We start from the raw sequence: 18,556 nt of genomic DNA, 5'->3' as shown, positions 1-18,556 counted from the left end.
CTCCCAGGAGGGGAGATGCATGTTGAAAGTAGACTATGGACTGAGCATGTTTGCCACTCAATGCCTCTTTTGCAGACCACAACACCCAAAAGGAGAGAGAGAACAAAAAGGTATGCCCTGCCACAGAGGCAGGGTGGGATGGGGGGATGGGGGGGGATATTATCCATGGTGGTGGAAAATGGGCACTGGTGGAGGGATGGGTATTTGACCGTGGTATAACGAAACCCAAGCACAAAAATTTGTAAATCTACAACTGTACCTCATGGTGTTTCACTAATAAAAAATATTAAAATAAATATTTTTGTTGTGCTTTTTGGGTCACACCCAGTGATGCACAGGGATTGGGAGTTGCTCTTGGAGGTGATTGGTGAACCACATGGTCCACGCTTGGGTGACCATACCGGGGATCAAATCTGAGCTACCTACATGCAAAATTTGTGATTGGCCCATTGAACTATTCTAAATTATTTCAATTTCATACTGGTTTATCTTTATATTTTAAATAAATTTCTTTTAGCTATGTATACCCTTATCTGGTGATCGTTAGCTATTTAGAATGAACCCTGGCAATAGCATATGCACCTGGAGGACAATATGCAGTGCCAGAGACCTAACCAGGATCAATTGAAATAAAAGCATTTTATTTTCTGTATTAGCTCTCTGACCCTGACTTTATTTTTAATCTACCCAGGTAATCTCAACAGTCTCTTATTTGTCAAACTTAGAATATTTGCATTCATATCATTATTGATATATTAGAGCTAAACCTTGATGATTAATTTTTTAAATACAGAACTGTAGCACTATAGCACTGTCCTCCCGTTGTTCATTGATTTGCTCCAGCGCGCCCAGTAACGTCTCCATTTTGAGACTTGTTGTTACTGTGTTTGGCATATCGAATATGTCACGGGTAGCTTGGCAGGCTTTGCCGTGTGGGCAAGATACTCTAGGTAACTTGCTGGGCTCTCGGAGAGGGGCAGAGGAATCGAAGCTGGCTCGGCCAAGTTGGCTGCGTGCAAGGCAAATACCCTACCGCTGTGCCCTAATTTTTAAAATATGAATTTTCCTCTTCCTTCTGTTGTTATTCGTGCATTGTCCAGGTGTTACAAACTTGGTTTTGCTGTTCGAACATTCTTGGTTGTAGTGTATCAGGGGCTGTATACTGGTTGTGGCACTTGGGATCACACTCGCAGTGCCAACAGGGATTATACTTGATGTGGAGAAATGCTGGGAAACAAATTCATGGCCTCACACATGTAAGACAGGTAATCCACTATTGAACCACATTTCTTTATAGGCCTTGACATTGATTTTCCTGCTGATTCTGTCATTTTTCATATCTAATTTTATTTTACTGCCTTTCTGTGGTTATTTCATATTTTTAAAATGCATTTTGATTAAAGTTTTTTCAAATAATTTCTTTGCATTTTCAGTGGTTTCTCTGAATGCTACATTCTAAACACAAGACGTAAGCAGTCTATGTTATTTATTCACTGGTTAGAATTAAAGTATAGTCCTGTAGCACTGTCCTCCTGTTGTTCATTGATTTTCTTCCAACGGGCAACAGCAATGCCTCCATTGTGAGACTTGCTGTTACTGTTTTTGGCATGTCAAATGTGTCACTGGTAGCTTGTCAGCCTTTACTGTGCAAGTGAGATACTCTCGGTACCTTTCCAGGCTCTCCAAGAGGGACCGAGGAATCGAACCCGGGTCAGCCGCATGCGTGGCAAACGCCCTACCCACTCTATCGCTCCAACCCTCTGTGCTACTGCTCCAGCCCTTACTTCTTTCCATATTCTTTCCCTCTCTCATTTATAGTGGAATTATTATATACGTCTTCTATATACATTTAGAAACACATCAAACTGTGTTATAATTATGGCTTTATTATCAAAGGTAATTTAGAAAACTCAAGAAAAGAAAGGATTTTATGTTCCCATATTTTTGTTTCTATTGTTCTCTCATCTTTCCTAATGTTCTGGAATTTCTTTTGCTTTGATGTACACCCTCCCTCTTTTGTGCATTTTCATTAGTCTTTTGATCTTGATTTAATGGTGACAACTTCTCTGGTTTTCCTTCTTCTGTGATGAAGAAATCAGTATCTTCATTTCATCTTCATTTCTGAACAATATTTTCATTAAGTATTAAGATTCTGAGATTAAAATTGTTCAGAATTTTATTTTATTTTTATTTTATTTTTTGCTTTTAGTGTCACACCTTGCAATGCACAGGGGTTGCTCCTGGCTCAGGTACTCAGGAATTACTCCTGGTGGTGCTTGGGGGACCATATGGGATACTGGGAATCTAACCCAGGTCACCCGCGTGCAAGGCAAACACCACTAACCCACTCCAGCCTCTAAAATAAATATTTAAGGGTTAAGAAAACATCTATCCTATTTAATCAACAGAAATTGATCCATGCCATTTATATTACTGTAACAACTGAATAACAAAGTGAACTATAGTAACATTTTGTAATTTCTAAAATATATTATCATAATTATATATGATCATTATGTAACTTAAAATTCAGTTCCCAGTATTGTATATTGTAAGAGTTGCAGTGTTCCTGGCTTCACAAATATGTGTTTAATGTCAAATTTCTCATTTTAATGAGGCCAAGCAGCAACACATTGCTGGGCCCTAGCACTGAACAGTCAGGTCCACAATGCAGAGCTGAGTATCACTAAGAGTGGCCCCAGGCCCCTGAATATCACTAGGAGGCCTGCACCAAATTTTCCAATTTTACTAAACACCATGCTCTTGTCACTTTATTCTTTATGATTTTTTAAATTTCTACACATGGGAACTGAGAGATGGCTTGGTGAATAAAATATCTGCCTTGCAAGCAGTAGGTCCAGTGTTTAATCTCCAGTGCAGCTGCATGTACCAAGCACAGTTCTGACAGTTCTGCTGTTAGTGCTTGGCAGCTTTGCTGTCTGACTCCCAGAGGTATGTGATTTTTGGACAAGTGGAGCCACATATGTGCAGAGAGTACCACAACCAAAGGGTCTTACTCTTGGCAAGTCTCACAACTAAAAAACATAACCAAGGTCAGGAAAGCAAGCCCCTGATAAGCATATGTGAAAATACTGCAGCTAAAAAATGTCATCGGGGCTGGAGTGATATAAAGTGGGGAGAGCGTTTGCCTAGCACGTGGCCAACCTGGGTTCAGTCCCCAGCATCCCATATGTTCCCCCAAGCAGTGCCAGGAATAATTCCTCAGTGCAGAGCCAGGAGTAACCCCTAAGCATCGCTGGGTGTAACCCAAAAAGCAAAAAAAAGTGTGATCCCTGGCACCTATCACAAACAAATGTGCCAGCACCACCACCAAACATGATGATGTGAGAATAACACCATCCACAGTGGAAATATAATGGGGCAGTGGATAATTTTTAAATAAATAAAATCATTATATTAAAATGTTTTGATAGAGGAAATGTAAAATTAGTGTGGATAAGATTGGCAATTCCTCCCAAAATATATTAACTAAACTATATAATTTTCTCAGAAGAAAAATTAATTTTAAAGTAAGTTTTCTACAATTCAGTAATTTTATTCTATGGGTATACTTTCAAAATATATATACTTTAAAGATATTGCCAAGCAGTGGAAGAAAAGAAGATGAAAGAATATAGAGGTGGCCTTGAAGCAGCCAAAGGTGGTGTGGTGTATCTTGGGCATGTGGTGGTAGAAGGGTGCAGCAACTCTGTACATTAAACCATAAAGGTTAAGAATACTGTAACATAGTTACCTAACCTGTAATAATAAATCTAAGATAAATAAAAATGTCAAGGAGTCAGGGAAATGATTCCAAAGACTGGAGTACATGCTTTGGATGTGAGAGTGTGAGTTTGATCCTTGATCCTACATGGCCCTCAGGCACCAAAAAGAGTATAAAAGTAGTAAGAATATCAAGGGTAGAGTCCACAACTCTCATATACAAGGCCCATGGATTCCATCCTGGCATTCTCACAAGAAAAAACAGTAGTAAACTTTAAGGCTCTGACCTCTGTTATACTGTACATACCACCAGTGATCAACTATAAAGTTTAGGCAACTGTTCTCTTGAGATAACATGAGAAAGAAAAGAATGAAATGTAAAGAGTACAAGACAAGGAAATATACCCACTTAGGGGATGCCAGAGATGATTAATAACTGATTGCTAACAAATGTTACCAGTGAAGTCATTTGAAAGAAGCACAATGTAGAGAATACAAATGCTCAGGGATTAAATTCTAGATTCTAGGATCCTAGATACTAGCTTAGTGATTCTGGGAAAATATTTGAGTCTTTCTATTTGTCCTTCACCTTCTTTATTTGTCCCTAACAGGACAAAATTTACCATGTGGGATTTAGTGAAAATTAAATAAGAAACATGAGAATGCATGAATAGTCATGGAACATGGTAGCTAAGAAACAAATGCTCCTGGAAGAGGAGTGATAGTACAGTGGATAGGAAATCTGCCTTGCATACAGACCAACCAGATAAGATTCGATGTAGGATAATACTGTTTTTGTCCTTCCTGCATAGACTTAGGTAGTTTAGGTTTATTGGGTTACTCCCATCACAGTGCTCCCATTCCTCTGTGTTTATTTGTAACTTCTTTCTTTGTGCTCTGTTGACTTGTAAATATTGTTTTTCTCTTCTCCCTAAAGTCCTTTGCATAGTTATTCAGAGCAATTTTCTTTTTGTATGGACACAAGAAGACAGTATATGCTATGCTTTTGTAACCTGGGAGTTTATTGATTCTCAGTGGTATTTTCTTCCGGGGCATCTGTTCTCTAGACCTAAGCCTCAGCTGCCCTTACTTTCTAGCACCCCCAAAAAGCAGGGTCCTGACAAAGGGACTGGATGGAATCAGGTCAAGCAGTAAGCCATGTGCTACCATGGCATCAAGGTGGGCCTGGCCAAAGTGCCATAATGCTTAACTATAAGTTAAGAGCTTGGTCATGGACAAATACTGTCATGATCCAAAAAGTAATAACTAGATTTGGACCCTGCTACAGTTAGGAATGATTAATCTGGCCTGAGAACTGAGCACTGAGTCTGTGGCAAGATGTTCCCAGGAGAACTGCCCTTTAAGCCTCAATATTATCTCGTACTGTGTCCATACAAAAATAACTAGTATTAAGATGTTGATGGAGTTATTGGACTGAGGAAAGGAGAAAAATACCTTAAGAGGTATTTTGCCCCTGGGAAGTCAAGAAGGGCTTTGGAATACCCCTAGGTGATGTTTCTGCCCTTGAGCCTGCCAATCTGGAAGGGCTTTCTTATGTTGATTTGGCTACCTGAATGGGTGTCTGTCAGCTGAGAGTGCAGGGAAGAGAATTGGAAAGATGAGAGAGAGAGCAGGGTGGCAAGATGGAACTTGGAGAAACTAAAAAGAGGCACAGAGAGAGAATGTAGAAGAATATATGAGCAGGCACGTGGAGAGAGCAAGCTCAGGCTGCGAGATGGAATGCGGGAGAGACAGGAGGAGACGGAAATGAGGAGTAGTGTCACATATAAAGGATTCAGTAGCACTGTAGGACTGTAGCACTACCCTCCCGTTGTTCATAGATTTGCTCGAGTGGGCACCAGTAACATCTCCAATGTGAGACTTGTTGTTACTGTGTTTGGCATATCAAATACGTCACGGGTAGCTTGCCAAGATTTGCCATGCGGGCAAGACACTCTCAGTGGCTGCCGGGCTCTCAGAGAGGGGCGGAAGAATTGAACCTGGGTCGGCTGCGTGAAAGGCAAACGCCCTACCTGTTGTGCTAGGATTTAGTAGATGAAATTAAAAACTCAGTAGGTGCCATTAGCTGTAGGATGAATACTGCTGAAGACAGGATCAGTGAGCTTGAAGATGAGCAACAGAAATCGCACAGGGAACAACAAGCAATGGGAAAAGACCTCAAAATAACTCTAAGGAAAATCAGACACCTAGGAGATTAGGCCAAGAGGAACAACAATATTAGAATCATCGAAGTGCCAGAAGGACAGGGAGGCAACCCCAATGAAAAGGCCACAGTCAAAGAAATCATCACTGAAAAGTTCCCAGAGTTGAAGAATGCAGACATCCAGATCCAAGGAGCCAGAAGGGTACCAGCAAAAAGAGACCCTAATAAAAACACTCCAAGGCATATCATAGTCAGAACGATGGATGCTGTGGACAGAGACACAATACTAGAAGAAGCAAGGTCAAAGAAGGAAATCACATACAAAGAATCTCCCCTTAAATTTACAGAGACCAATCAGAGGAAAACCTCCAAGACCAAAGGCAACGGTGGGATATAGTGAAAAAAAAAATCAATGACATGAACGTCTCACCAACAATACTTTATCCAGCTAAACTCTCACGCAAACTCGATGGAACTATACACCATTTTGTATATAAACAACAGCTCAGGAACTTCAGAGACTCGAAACCAAATCTAAAAGAAGGATTAAAGGGGCTCCTGTAAGATAAGAAGGAAAACACTTATAAACACAACCAACCCGTACAGAAACATGGCACAAAACCCCATGACAATAATCTCTCTCAATGTCAATATTCTAAATGCACCAATGAAGAGAGACAGAGTGGCAAAATGGATCCAGAAATAGAAGCCAACATTCTGTTGTCTAAAAGAAATCCATCTGAACAATCAGAGCAAACACAGACTCAAAGTTAACGGATGAAAAACAAACCTGCAAGCAAACCACTCCCTCAAAAAATCTGGGGTGGCCATATAATTGTCCAACAACATAAATTTCAGGTTGAAAAAGATTAGAAGGGACAGCCAAGGCCATTTCTATTTATCAAGGGATACGGACAACAGGAAGAAACAACACTCTTAAATGTATACACACCTAATGGGGGACCAGCTAAATACTTAAAACAACTGCTAAAAGATTTTAAGGACGACATTGCTATCAACACAATAGTAGTTGGAGACTTCGACATCGCCTTATCAACTCTGGATAGATCAACAAGAACAAAACTCAACAAGGAAACATGGCTTTGAAGGAAGAAATAGAAGAAAGTGGGCTAATAGACTTATACAAAAAATTTGTAAATCTACAACTGTACCTCATGGTGTTTCACTAATAAAAATCTAAATAAAAAAGAGACAATTAAAGATTAATAAAATGTTCTGAATTTAAAAATAAATAAATAAAAACAAACAGAAAAAAAATTATAGACCTATACAGGGCTTTATACCCCATAAAGAAAGAATACACATTCTTCTCCAGTGCACAGGCACCATTTTCCAAAATAGACCACGTGTTAGGCCACAAAACATACCTCAGTAGAATCAGGAAGATAGAAGTAGTATCAACAATCTTTTCAGAGCACGATGTGTTGAAGATAGAAGCGAATAACACAAAGACATCAAAAAAAATCAAACACTTGGAAATGAAACAACTCAATGTTGAACACTGAGTGGATCAAGAAGGAAGTCAAAGACAAAATCAAATGATACCTGGAAACAAACAAGAATGATGACACGAGCTACCAGAACCTACGGGACGCAGCTAAAGCCGTGCTAAGAGGAAAATTTATAGTGTAGGAAGCATTCCCAAGGAAAGAAGAAAGGGCCTACATAGATAGCCTAACCACACAGCTCAAGATTTTAGAAAAAGACCAAGAAAACGAACCCAAAATTGGCCAAAGGAAAGAAATAATAAAACTTAGAACAGAAATTAACGACATGGAAACCCCCCCCCCCAAAAAAAAAAACAACAAAACAATTCGAAAGGTCAAAAAACCAAGAGCTGGTACTTTGAGCAAATAAATGAGATTGATAAACCACTAGCAAGACTCACAAAGAGAGAGAACCCTAAAAAACGAATCAGAAATGAAAAATGGGACATCACAACAGAAACCAATGAAATCCAAAAGATCATCAGAGACTATTTAGAGAGTCTGTATGGCACAAAACTAGAGAACCAAGCAGAAATGGATAAATTCCTGGATTCCTATAATCTCCCAAGGTTAAACCAGAAAGACTTGGGATACCTGAATAGACCCATTCATATCAAGGAAATTGAAGTGGTAATCAAAAGTCTTCCCAAAAACAAAAGCCAAGGCCTAGACAGGTTCACTTAATCACTTACTCACTTAACTTCCCGTTAGTCGTCGATTTGCTCGAGTGGGCGCCAGTAACATCTCCATTTGCCCTGTCGCGTACTAGTGTAGCCCAATGACATCTGTTCGCTCCGGGAACATGAAGGGCGTCAAACCGATCGTTCATGATCTTGACGAAGAAGTCTGACCATCTGGTAGGTGGGCGGCCACGTGGTCTTTTGACATCCCGTGGAATCCAGTCGGTAACAGCTCTAGTCCAGTGGTCGTCTTTAAATCTCATTACGTGACCAACCCATCTGATTTTCGACACCTTGGCAAATGAGACAGCGTCCCTGATTCTTGATCGTCGACGGATGTCAGAACTCCGGATTCTTTCTCTCATTTGAGTGAAACGTGATATTCCAAGCATAGCTCTTTCTATTCTTCTTTGGGAGACCTGAATAGCGTTCTCATCTTGTTTGCTTAGGGCCCAGGTCTCTGAGGCATATGTTAATGCAGGAAGAACAGTGGAATCAAAGAGATGTGCCCAGAGCCGGAGGCTCTTCGTCCTCTTAGATATTTCTTCGACGTTCTTGAAAGCGTTCCAAGCCGCTCTCTTCCTCCTGCACAGCTCGGGTGCCAGGTCATTTGTCATGTTGACCTCTCGACCTAGGTACACATAGCTGTTGCATTCTGAGATGGTCGTTCTGTTGAGAGCGAATGGGGCATCAGGAACGAGGCTGTTTCTCATAAACATTGTCTTCGCAAGATTCAGCTGCAGTCCTACCTTTCCACACTCACGGTCAAAGTCGGACAGCATTTATGCCGCTTGGCTGATATTTGGTGTTATTAAAACAATGTCATCAGCAAAGCGGAGATGGTGTAGTTGCCGACCATCTATCTTCACTCCCATTCCTTCCCATTCTAGTCGTCGCATGATGTTCTCGAGGGTGGCACTGAAGAGTTTCAGTGAAATGGTATCACCGTGCCGAACCCCTCTCTTGACATCAATGATCACTTCTTTGTAGAATGGTGAGATCCTGGTAGTGAATCCACAGTACAGCTCACGGAGGATCCTGATGTATTGGGCTTGAATGCCCTGATTGGCTAGGGCTTCAATGACTGCTTCCATCTCAACAGAATCAAAGGACTTCTTTAAATCAATGAACGTTAAACAGAGCGGCATCTTGAACTCCCGAGAAACCTCAATGAGCTTGGTTATCGTGTGGATATGGTCGATGGTGCTGAATCCTTTGCGGAACCCGGCTTGCTCGCATGGTTGTCCTTCATCTAGTGTTCTGCCAATCCTATTTTGGATGACTCGAGTGAACAACTTGTAGGGCGATAGTTGCCAATGTCATGGATGTCTCCCTTCTTGAACAGTAGTACGGTCCTGCTGGTTTTCCATTGGGACGGAACCTTGCATTCAGACAGGTAGCGAGTGAAGAGCCGAGCCAGTGTATTGATGAGTACTGATGGCAGGTTCTTCAGGTGTTCAGGTCTGACCTGTCTGGGCAGGGTGCTGTTTGTTTCTTTACCGACGAAACGGCATGTCGGATTTCCAAAGGGAGAACGTTGGGAACGACATATCCATCCTGTGGAATTTGGTATGTCGGCAAGTGGACATGGCTATCGAAGAGATTTGAGTAGAAGTCATGGATAATCTTCTCCATTGCCGTTCTGGAGGATGTGATGGATCCATCAGGACGTCGGAGGGCAGTCATCTTGGTCTTGTAGTTGGCAAAGGACAGGCAAGCGTTACGAATACTTTTCCCGGATTTTGCCGCATCTACCAGTACTTTTGCTCTTCTCTCTTTGAGGTCTTCCTTGATCGCATCTCTGCACTGCTTTGCGAGCTCGGACGTTAACTTGCGGTTGCCTGAGTCATGCGCCAAACCACGCTGGCGAATTAGCTCAAGAGTTTTCGAAGATAGGCGATTTTTTCTGGCTATCTCTCTCTTGGCGTTCCTCGTGAATCAGACAGGTTCACTAGTGATTTATTCCAACATTTAAAGAAGACCTTTGTCCAGTTCTCCTCAAGCTTTTCCAGAAAATGGAAAAAACAGGAACTCTCCCAAACTGCTTCTATGAGGCACATAACTTCCTAATACCCAAAGCAAACAAAGACACTACCAACAAAGAAAACTATAAGCCAATATCCCTGATAAACACGGATGCAAATATCCTCAACAAAATATTAGCCAATAGAATCCAACAACTCATCAAATAGATCATATACCATAACCAAGTGGGATTCATTCCCAGGATGCAAGGATGGTTTAACATTTGGAAATCAACATAATTCATCATATCAACAAAAGTAAAGATAAAAACCATATGATCATATCAATAGACACAGAGAAAGCTTTTGACAAGAGCTAGCACCCGTTTATGATGAAAACTCTCACCAAAATGAGTTTTGAAGAAACTTTCCTCAAGATAATCAAAGCCATCTATGACAAACCCATGGCAAGCATTATCTTCACTGGGGAAAAACTAAGGGCCTTTCCTCTAAGATCAGGGACAAGATAAGGATTCTCACTATCACCACTTCTGTTTAACATAGTACTGGAAGCACCTGCAATAGTGATTAGGCAAGAAAAAGACATTAAAGGAATCCAGATAGGAAAGGAAGAAATCAAGCTCACACTAATCACAGATGATATGATACTGTATCTCAAGAATCCTAAATCCTCTACTAAGAAACTCCTAGAAACAATAGTCTTGTACAGTAAAGTCCAGGCTATAAAATCACAGCCCCCAAATCCATGGCCTTCCTATATGCAAATAATCAGAGAGAGGAAAGTGACATGAAAAAAATAATCCCGTTCACAACTGTGCCCAGGAAAATCAAATACCTTGAAATCAGCCTAACTAAAGAGGCAAAGTATCTCTACAATGAAAACTACAAAAAGCTACTCCATGAAATTAAAGAGGACACGAGGAAATGGAAACATATCCCCTGCTCATGGATAGGAAGAATTAACATCATCAAAATGACAATACTCCCCAAAGCATTATACAGATTCAACACGATCCCTATAAGATACTCATGAAATTCTTCAAAGAAATAGATCAAGCACTCCTGAAATTCATATGGAACAACAAACGCCCACAAACAGCTAAATCAATTCTTGGGAAAAATACGTGGGGAGGCATCACCCTCCCCAACCTCAAATTCTATTACAAAGTGGTAATAATTAAAACAGCATATAAATAAATAAATGCTTGGTAGAATTTTCAATTTGAAGATTACAGAAAGAAGCATTAATAAATAAAACACAATGGGTAAATGATAAAGATAATTTTTCTCAAGTACTTTCAATTTTTGTAAGTAATATTTACATTTGATAAATTATGTATACTAACCTCTTTTCATCTGTCAACTCTTCAGATTTCTGGAATTTTTCAGGAACTTTTTCTTTTCCCTTATACAAAAAAAAGTTATAGTTTTAAATGTTACACTCCACTTTTGTGAAATCAAGGAAAACATGAGTATTACTTGTTGAATGTTTACTTTACCTTAAAAAAAGAGACAAAGGATCCCATATGTGAATCTCCTGGTTCAGGAACTGCTACATCTTCTGTAGTGTGGTCAATAAAATCATACACCTCCTGGTCTAAGTATAGATAATTTATTAGAATATATAAATAGCAAACTGTGCTCTGACATGCAGTGCTTAGAACAGAAGTATATATTTCTCATTATAAAAGCTGCCCAAATAAATCAGAATTTTTCGACTTTCTCTTTAAACTCATGTTCTCCCTCGAACATGTATTTCTCTTGCTTGTCTCTTTGTTTCTTTGCTTTCTTATTTCCACCCTGGAAAAGCCTGTGTTCTATTTTGAACATGTACTTCTCCCTCACTCCCCTCACGAGATCTTTCTTATAAGTTTCAATAAAAACTTTCTTGCTTTGCCAAAAAAATCAAAATTTTAAAAACAAACTTTAATTACAAATTCCATTTTAATGAGGACTATATACATAAAATATATAGAACATAAATTACCTTTATGAAAATCCGGTTTACTTCCTGTAGCATGACTGTCATTTCTTAATGTCTGCTCTCTATTTGATTCTGAGACTTGAGAGTGAAGGCTGATTGTGTCATCATCTGATGGCTAAAAGGAAAAAGTACAAAACAGGCATTTTTAATATGATAAGGGTTAAGTTGATTTACTTTCACTTGTGACATATAGAATATCTGTTTTACATTCCAGGTTTTCACACCAAAAATTAATATTAAAGTTCACTGATTTGCTTTTAAAATGTACATGCTCTTTCTTCCATAAAATGCAATAATGAGCACATTTTTGGGCAATCCAGAAACCTAACATGTGGGCAAATATCTCTTTTAAAGTACATCACAATTTCAAAATCGAACAGGTCATCAATAAAAATACTCACTTCTGTTGTAGATAGTCGCTTCTCTCCATTATCACTTCCAATGCCAGAGTCAGGACCATGATTTTTATTTGGATAAAAATCTTCCATACTATGGAAATAGAAAATCTAGTGGTAATTAGGATTTTCTTCTTAAATAATAGGCTTGGCATAAACTTTCCTAGATAGAACAAAATATATACTTTAAAAATACTTGTGGGCTAGAGAGATAGTACAGAGGTTTTGGTGCTTGTCTTTCATGCAACTGACTCTGGTTCAATCATTATCACCCCCTATGATCCCATGATCACCACCAGGAGTGACCCCTGGCCACAGAGTCAGTAGTAAGGGCTAAGATAGCTGTGTACAATTCACAAAAAAAATGACAAAAACAAAATTGCTTGTGATGGCTAAGATCTTTAAGAATACAAGAAAGAAAATAGAAATTTTCCTACAAAACTTTGTATTTCCCACACATTATTTTTTCTTTCATAAATTCTATTGTAAAGTGACAATTGTCAACAAAAGCCCATTACTTCTGAAAAACTCAGAAAAGCAAATAGTTCTAGTAGAAATCATAATCGCAATACGTGCACCCCCATGTTTGATGAAGCAGCATTTAAAATAGTCAAGAACTGGAATCAACCAACATGCTTATTAACAAACAGCTAGGAGAAGAAGATGTGGCATGTATACACAACGGAATGCTATTCAGCTATTAACAAGATAAAATATTACTATTTACATCAATATGGATGGACCTAGAGGGCATTATACTTAGCAAAGAAGATGGAGAAAGACAAAAAATATATATTTTCACTCATGTGTTGTATATGGAGAAAATAAGCAGATGAACTAAAAAAAATTAAAAATAAACCTTTGCACTAGAATGGTGATCTAAAGCCAATTAATGGTTTTTACCCAAAAGGAAGGGGGAATGGAAAAGCAAAATGGTTATGAAGAATCTACTGTACAGTGAAGGACAATTTTAGTGGTTATCTTCATGTAGTAAGTTGATTTTTAGTGGTGCATACTTGAAACTTGCATAATGTTATATTTGATGCTACATGAATTTTAAAAATCTAAAGCAAAATCTTCATACAAAATGGAGTACTATGTAGCTGTTAGAAAAGATGAAGTCGACACACAGCAGCAAAAAAAAATCGGCTGAAGGGCCCCACACCTCCCGGAGAATTCTTCGGGTCCCATACAGAGCCGATATCACTGGGAGGTCCCAGATGGGGTAGGTGCTGTCTACCCGCCTTCTCCAGATGAAATCTCAGTGACCATGAGCTTCTACAAGCATGGCTCTGACATGTGGTTACCATAACTATTTTCTGAACCACAATGGGGCCGCCCCGACTCCAAGGCAACCTCTGATTCCTGAAGTCATGCCCACAACCTGCCCCCATCGCCATCTTACAGTACACAGAAGTGAAGAAGAAAGCCAGCTGGAAGGCCCCACAGCTCCCGGAAAATTCTCCAGTCCCCATACAGAGCCAAGAACACCGGAAGATCCCAGATGGGGTAGCTGCTATCTCCCCACCTTCTCCAAATGGAATCCCAGTGACCATGAGCCTCTACAAGCATGGCTTTGGCATGCGGGTACCAGGGCTATTTTCCAAATGTTTCCTACTATGAAAAGTGATCTATGGAAAGTAAATGATCTAGCATTTGTCCTGAAAATCAGGCTTGAATGGTGGTGGGAAAATCTGAGCAAAAGATAATGCCCAACCAAAATACATCTGGACTGTGTATTTAACTATGGCGCTATGCTGTCCTGGGAGGGGAAGGATGTCTGTCCCTCCACCTGTCCTGCTTTGTGGCGGCGACATGATAGCCTGCATCTTTTAGAGCCTAATTAATAGCCAGGTATGAGACTGCATTAACGAGGCACTTGGGGCTTCGTGGGATAGGGGGTGGGATCAGCCCTGGTCCCTGCCATGACAATGCTCCAGGTTGCCACCCTCAAACACCTCCTCCAGCTTCTGACTGACCATGAACCCAGAGGCACACATGCCAATCTTGGAACCGAGGGGCTTCTGGCAGTAATCCCTCTAGGTTTATTATTAAAATATCAGAAATCCAAATTCACGTGGCTGCTATTGTGGCCACACAACATCATATGTTCTTCATAATCAGCAATAGAAAACAAATTTTTTAATGATGTCTTTGTGGCAGGTCTAAATGTAGGGGAAAATTCCAAGTAACAATGTTGGGTCTTTTGTCATAATATTGAATGTAATCAACATAGAGAATAAAATAGAAATCTAGCACACAGCTGGGAGTGGGTGGGAGGGGGTTATACTGGGGCTCTTGGTGGTGGGAAATGTGCACTGGAAAATGGAGGGGTGTTTGATCATTGTATGTCCGACCGAGACTTGAACTGAAAGGCTTTGTGACTGTTCTCATGGTGATTCAAGAAAGAAAGAAAGAGAAAGAAAGAAAGAAAGAAAGAAAGAAAGAAAGAAAGAAAGAAAGAAAGAGGAGAAAAGAAAAGAAAAGATGAATTCATAAAATTTACATACCAGTGGTACTACATGGAAAGTATCATGCTAAGTGAAATGAGTCAGAAAAAGAGGGATAGACATAGAAAGACTGCATTCATCTGGGGAACATAAAGTAACAAAATAGGAGACTAACACCCAAGAAGAGCCGAGATAAGTACCATGAGTTTACTCCATGGTTTGGAGGCCAGCCGCACACATTAGGGGAAAAGGCAGCTAATATAGAGAAGGGAGCACCAAATAAAGGGTGTTGGGAGGATCCTCCCAGGATGGGAGATGCATGCTGAAATGAGATTATTGACCAAACTTGATTGCCATTCAATGCCTCTTTTGCAAACCACAGCACCCAAAAGGAGAGAAAACAAAAGGGAATGCCCTGCCACAGAGGCAGGGTGGAATGGGGGTGTGGGGGTGGGAGGGATACTGGGATATGTGGTGGTGGAGAATGAGCACTGGTGGAGGGATGGGTACTCAATCATTCTATAACTGAAACCCAAGCACAAAAATCTGTAAGTGTACAACTGTACCTCATGGTGTTTCACTAATAAATTTTTTTTAAAAAATCTAAAGCAAAATCTTAATTATTATCATGATACAAGACACTTCTCTTTTCCTTACTGGTTTGGCAAATGTCATCATAGGACTTTGAAATACTTTTAAATTTTAATTAGCAGTTTCTTCATTCTTAGCACTAAAATACAATTTGGCCTTATAAATAATATTCATCTAGTAACTGTGAAAAGAACACAAAAATATATGCAAAGCTCTGAATTTATTTTTTCTGTGAAGATTGATTTGAACTTGCAAATTTATGAATTTCAATATGCCATCAGGTTGCAAAGTATTTTTACTTTATTTGCAAATTTTGCATAGACTATACCTTCACTACATATGCATCAGAAACTGGGCTAAGTATTTTAAAGACTACTAACTAGTTTAAAGACAATCCTTGAAAGTACACTATTGATTTGTACTGCCTAATACAAAAGGCCATTTAGCTATATTAAGCAATTAAAAAGTGCCTAGTCGAAATGAAACAAGTTGGGAATGTAAACTGTACACCAGATTTCAAAGGTTTAAAAAAGGAAAACATATGAAACTCTTAATTTTTGAAATTTCAGGTTCTTACAAGATTTTAGATACATTGGTATAAATAATATAAAACTAAAAATATAATATAAAAGACAATTTTACTTTTTAAAAAGTAAAATTATGTTTTATAGAGTTATAGCACAGTGGGTAGGTCGTTTGTCTTACACACAGCTGACCGGGGTTAGATTCCTCTGTCCCTCTCAGAGAGCCTGGCAAGCTACCGAGAGTATCCCACCCACACGGCAGAGCCTGGCAAGCTCCGCGTGGCGTATTCAGTTTGCCAAAAAACAGTAACAACAAGTCTCACAATGGTGATGTTACTGGTGCCCGCTCAAGCAAATCAATGAACAATGGGAGGGCAGTGCTACAGTGCTTTACTTTTTAATTATTAATTTTACTTTTTAATAGTAAAAATAACTTCATTGTAATAACATAAAATTAAATCATAAATTTGCTTTTTAATTGTTTGCAAAAGTGTTTAAACTACATGTGTACTTACATTACATATATTTTGGAGAACACTGCTAGAAGACCACCACAGAAATATATTCTGCCCACTACTTCTCATCTCTGTTGCAATAACCCTATTCATGACCCTTTATCTCAGCAGCACTGCAATTTTTGTTTTCTTTTAATCTGCTTTCCTTCAGAATCAAAATAAGTTCTTAAAACACAAATTAGACATTATTCACCTATTTCAAACTATTCAATAATTTCCCAATGTAAACTTTACAGTCTCCCAACTCATCCCTCCAACATTCCTTGAGCCCTACGTATGCAAAACCAATTTAGACCATTCTACCATTCAGCTACTTTGCTCAAACATTACTAGTTTCCTTTCAATTTTTATTAAAACCACTTTTGTAAACTTAAGGCTTTCCACAATCCACACCTGCCTGAAATACTCTTCACCCAATCTATATTAGAACAACTCATTTTTCTTTGCTGGTCTAAACTTGAAGCTTCATATTTCAAAAGAGCTATTCTCTAAACTACCCTTTTGAAAAAATATCCCTTTCCTTCACAGGGCTCACCGAACTTGAAATTGTTCAGTCCGGACTCCTCTTTCACTAGCTAAGTTACATGGCAGCCAAGAACAATGAGTGCATCATTCAATAAACACTCCAAATAGATCAGAAAACACTCAACTGTATTTATGAAGTAAACAAATGGTTCATACTGTAAATGATACTAATATAGTTTCATATACAAAGAGGCAAAGCAGACTGATAGAGACTAGAATACTAATTCATTCTTACTTTTTGTAAAATTGCTTGATTCCACTATAATTCATAATATTAAACAAAATAATCCACATATTATTGGGAAACTAAAATATTCAAGAAAATGTCTGTTTTGGAAATTCAAGAATTTTCACTGCAATAAAGTGAACAATATAGTGTGAGCAGCATAGTGTGGTAGTATAGCACAAACTATACTACCATGTAAGTAGTATAAACTTTTTTATAAGTATGACGTATCTTTCAATATTTTAGGCAGGGCCATATTCTCGCTTTCGGTACTCTCACCTCAGTCAAATTATTTTACATATTAGTGGATAAATGTTTTTATAAGATATTTCAGACTAATATGCATCTAGAAAGCATGTATTTAAAACAATATGACGTACTATTTCAAAATTTCATGTGGGGTAAAACATCAATGACACATCATCTTGAACCAAAAGACATTAGAAAAGTATAAAGAATACAAATAAGGGAAGAGTGGTCTTTCTTTTTCAATGTTAGTCAATGACAAATTCAAATTATAAATAGACGATAAAGGGATCACATGAGTAAATTCAATTGCAAGTGCCAAGAAATTAGTGTTTCTGCATTATAATGGCAAATGGTCTCTAATCTACTAAAGTGTTCATGTTTTTTGAAAAAAATATTCACAATTTATTCTAATATCCCAAGAGTTTAGTTAGTGATGATAGTTTAAATATCAAACACTGATTTCAAATACTCAGTCAAATACTGAATTCAACACACTGGCCAATCAGTCTAAGTATATACAATACACCAAATATTGATTAACTCTTAGAGGACACCAGTCCATCATGAAACAAGGCATTACCTGTCTGTGAGAGGTTGGGATGGCATTCGTTTACTTAATGATGGAAGATCCAATGAATCTGGTTTCTTGTCCATTCTGCAACATGCTTGTATATTTAAATATTTAAATATGTGTACTTTACCCTTTAAACATATCTGTCAACAAATAATTAGAAGATTTAATTGTATAGGACCAAATATGAATTATATGTAATAATATTTTTATAATTTTCATAATCTCACATTATTTGGGAACATTACAATCACTACATTTTGTGTACTCAAATATATTAATATGTATATGCACACTTCTCATATTAGATGGAAAAATATGTTAAAATGAACACAAACTGTAGGATAACAATGTTTTTGTCCTTCCTGCATAGCCTCAGGTAGTTTAGGTTTATTGGGTTGCTCCCATCACAGTGCTCCCTTTCCTCTGTGTTTATTTGTAACTTCTTTCTTTGTGCTCTGTTGAC

General features: G+C 38.6%; 1 protein-coding gene across 5 annotated transcripts in view; it reads right to left on the bottom strand.

Moving 5' to 3' along the window:
- Positions 1-18,556, bottom strand: part of LRCH2 (leucine rich repeats and calponin homology domain containing 2) — a 167,624-nt gene that overhangs the window by 77,535 nt on the left and 71,533 nt on the right. For all 5 annotated transcript variants that reach the window (XR_008794061.1, XR_008794062.1, XM_056125653.1 and 2 more), the window contains exons 6-10: positions 18,100-18,233; positions 12,446-12,533; positions 12,048-12,159; positions 11,560-11,657; positions 11,407-11,465 (exon numbers count right to left, since the gene is read on the bottom strand). Coding sequence is in view for 3 of the 5 variants with exons in the window: in XM_056125653.1 (XP_055981628.1) it covers positions 11,407-11,465; positions 11,560-11,657; positions 12,048-12,159; positions 12,446-12,533; positions 18,100-18,233 (491 nt within the window). In the remaining 2 variants the exon portion in view is untranslated. The remainder of the gene's footprint in view (positions 1-11,406; positions 11,466-11,559; positions 11,658-12,047; positions 12,160-12,445; positions 12,534-18,099; positions 18,234-18,556) is intronic.

Source organism: Sorex fumeus, unplaced genomic scaffold, assembly GCF_029834395.1.
Source record: "Sorex fumeus unplaced genomic scaffold, SorFum_2.1 ptg000058l, whole genome shotgun sequence".
Classification (NCBI taxonomy): domain Eukaryota; kingdom Metazoa; phylum Chordata; class Mammalia; order Eulipotyphla; family Soricidae; genus Sorex; species Sorex fumeus.
Note: the sequence above shows the minus strand (reverse complement) of the source record. Positions and strands in the feature narration are given on the sequence as shown.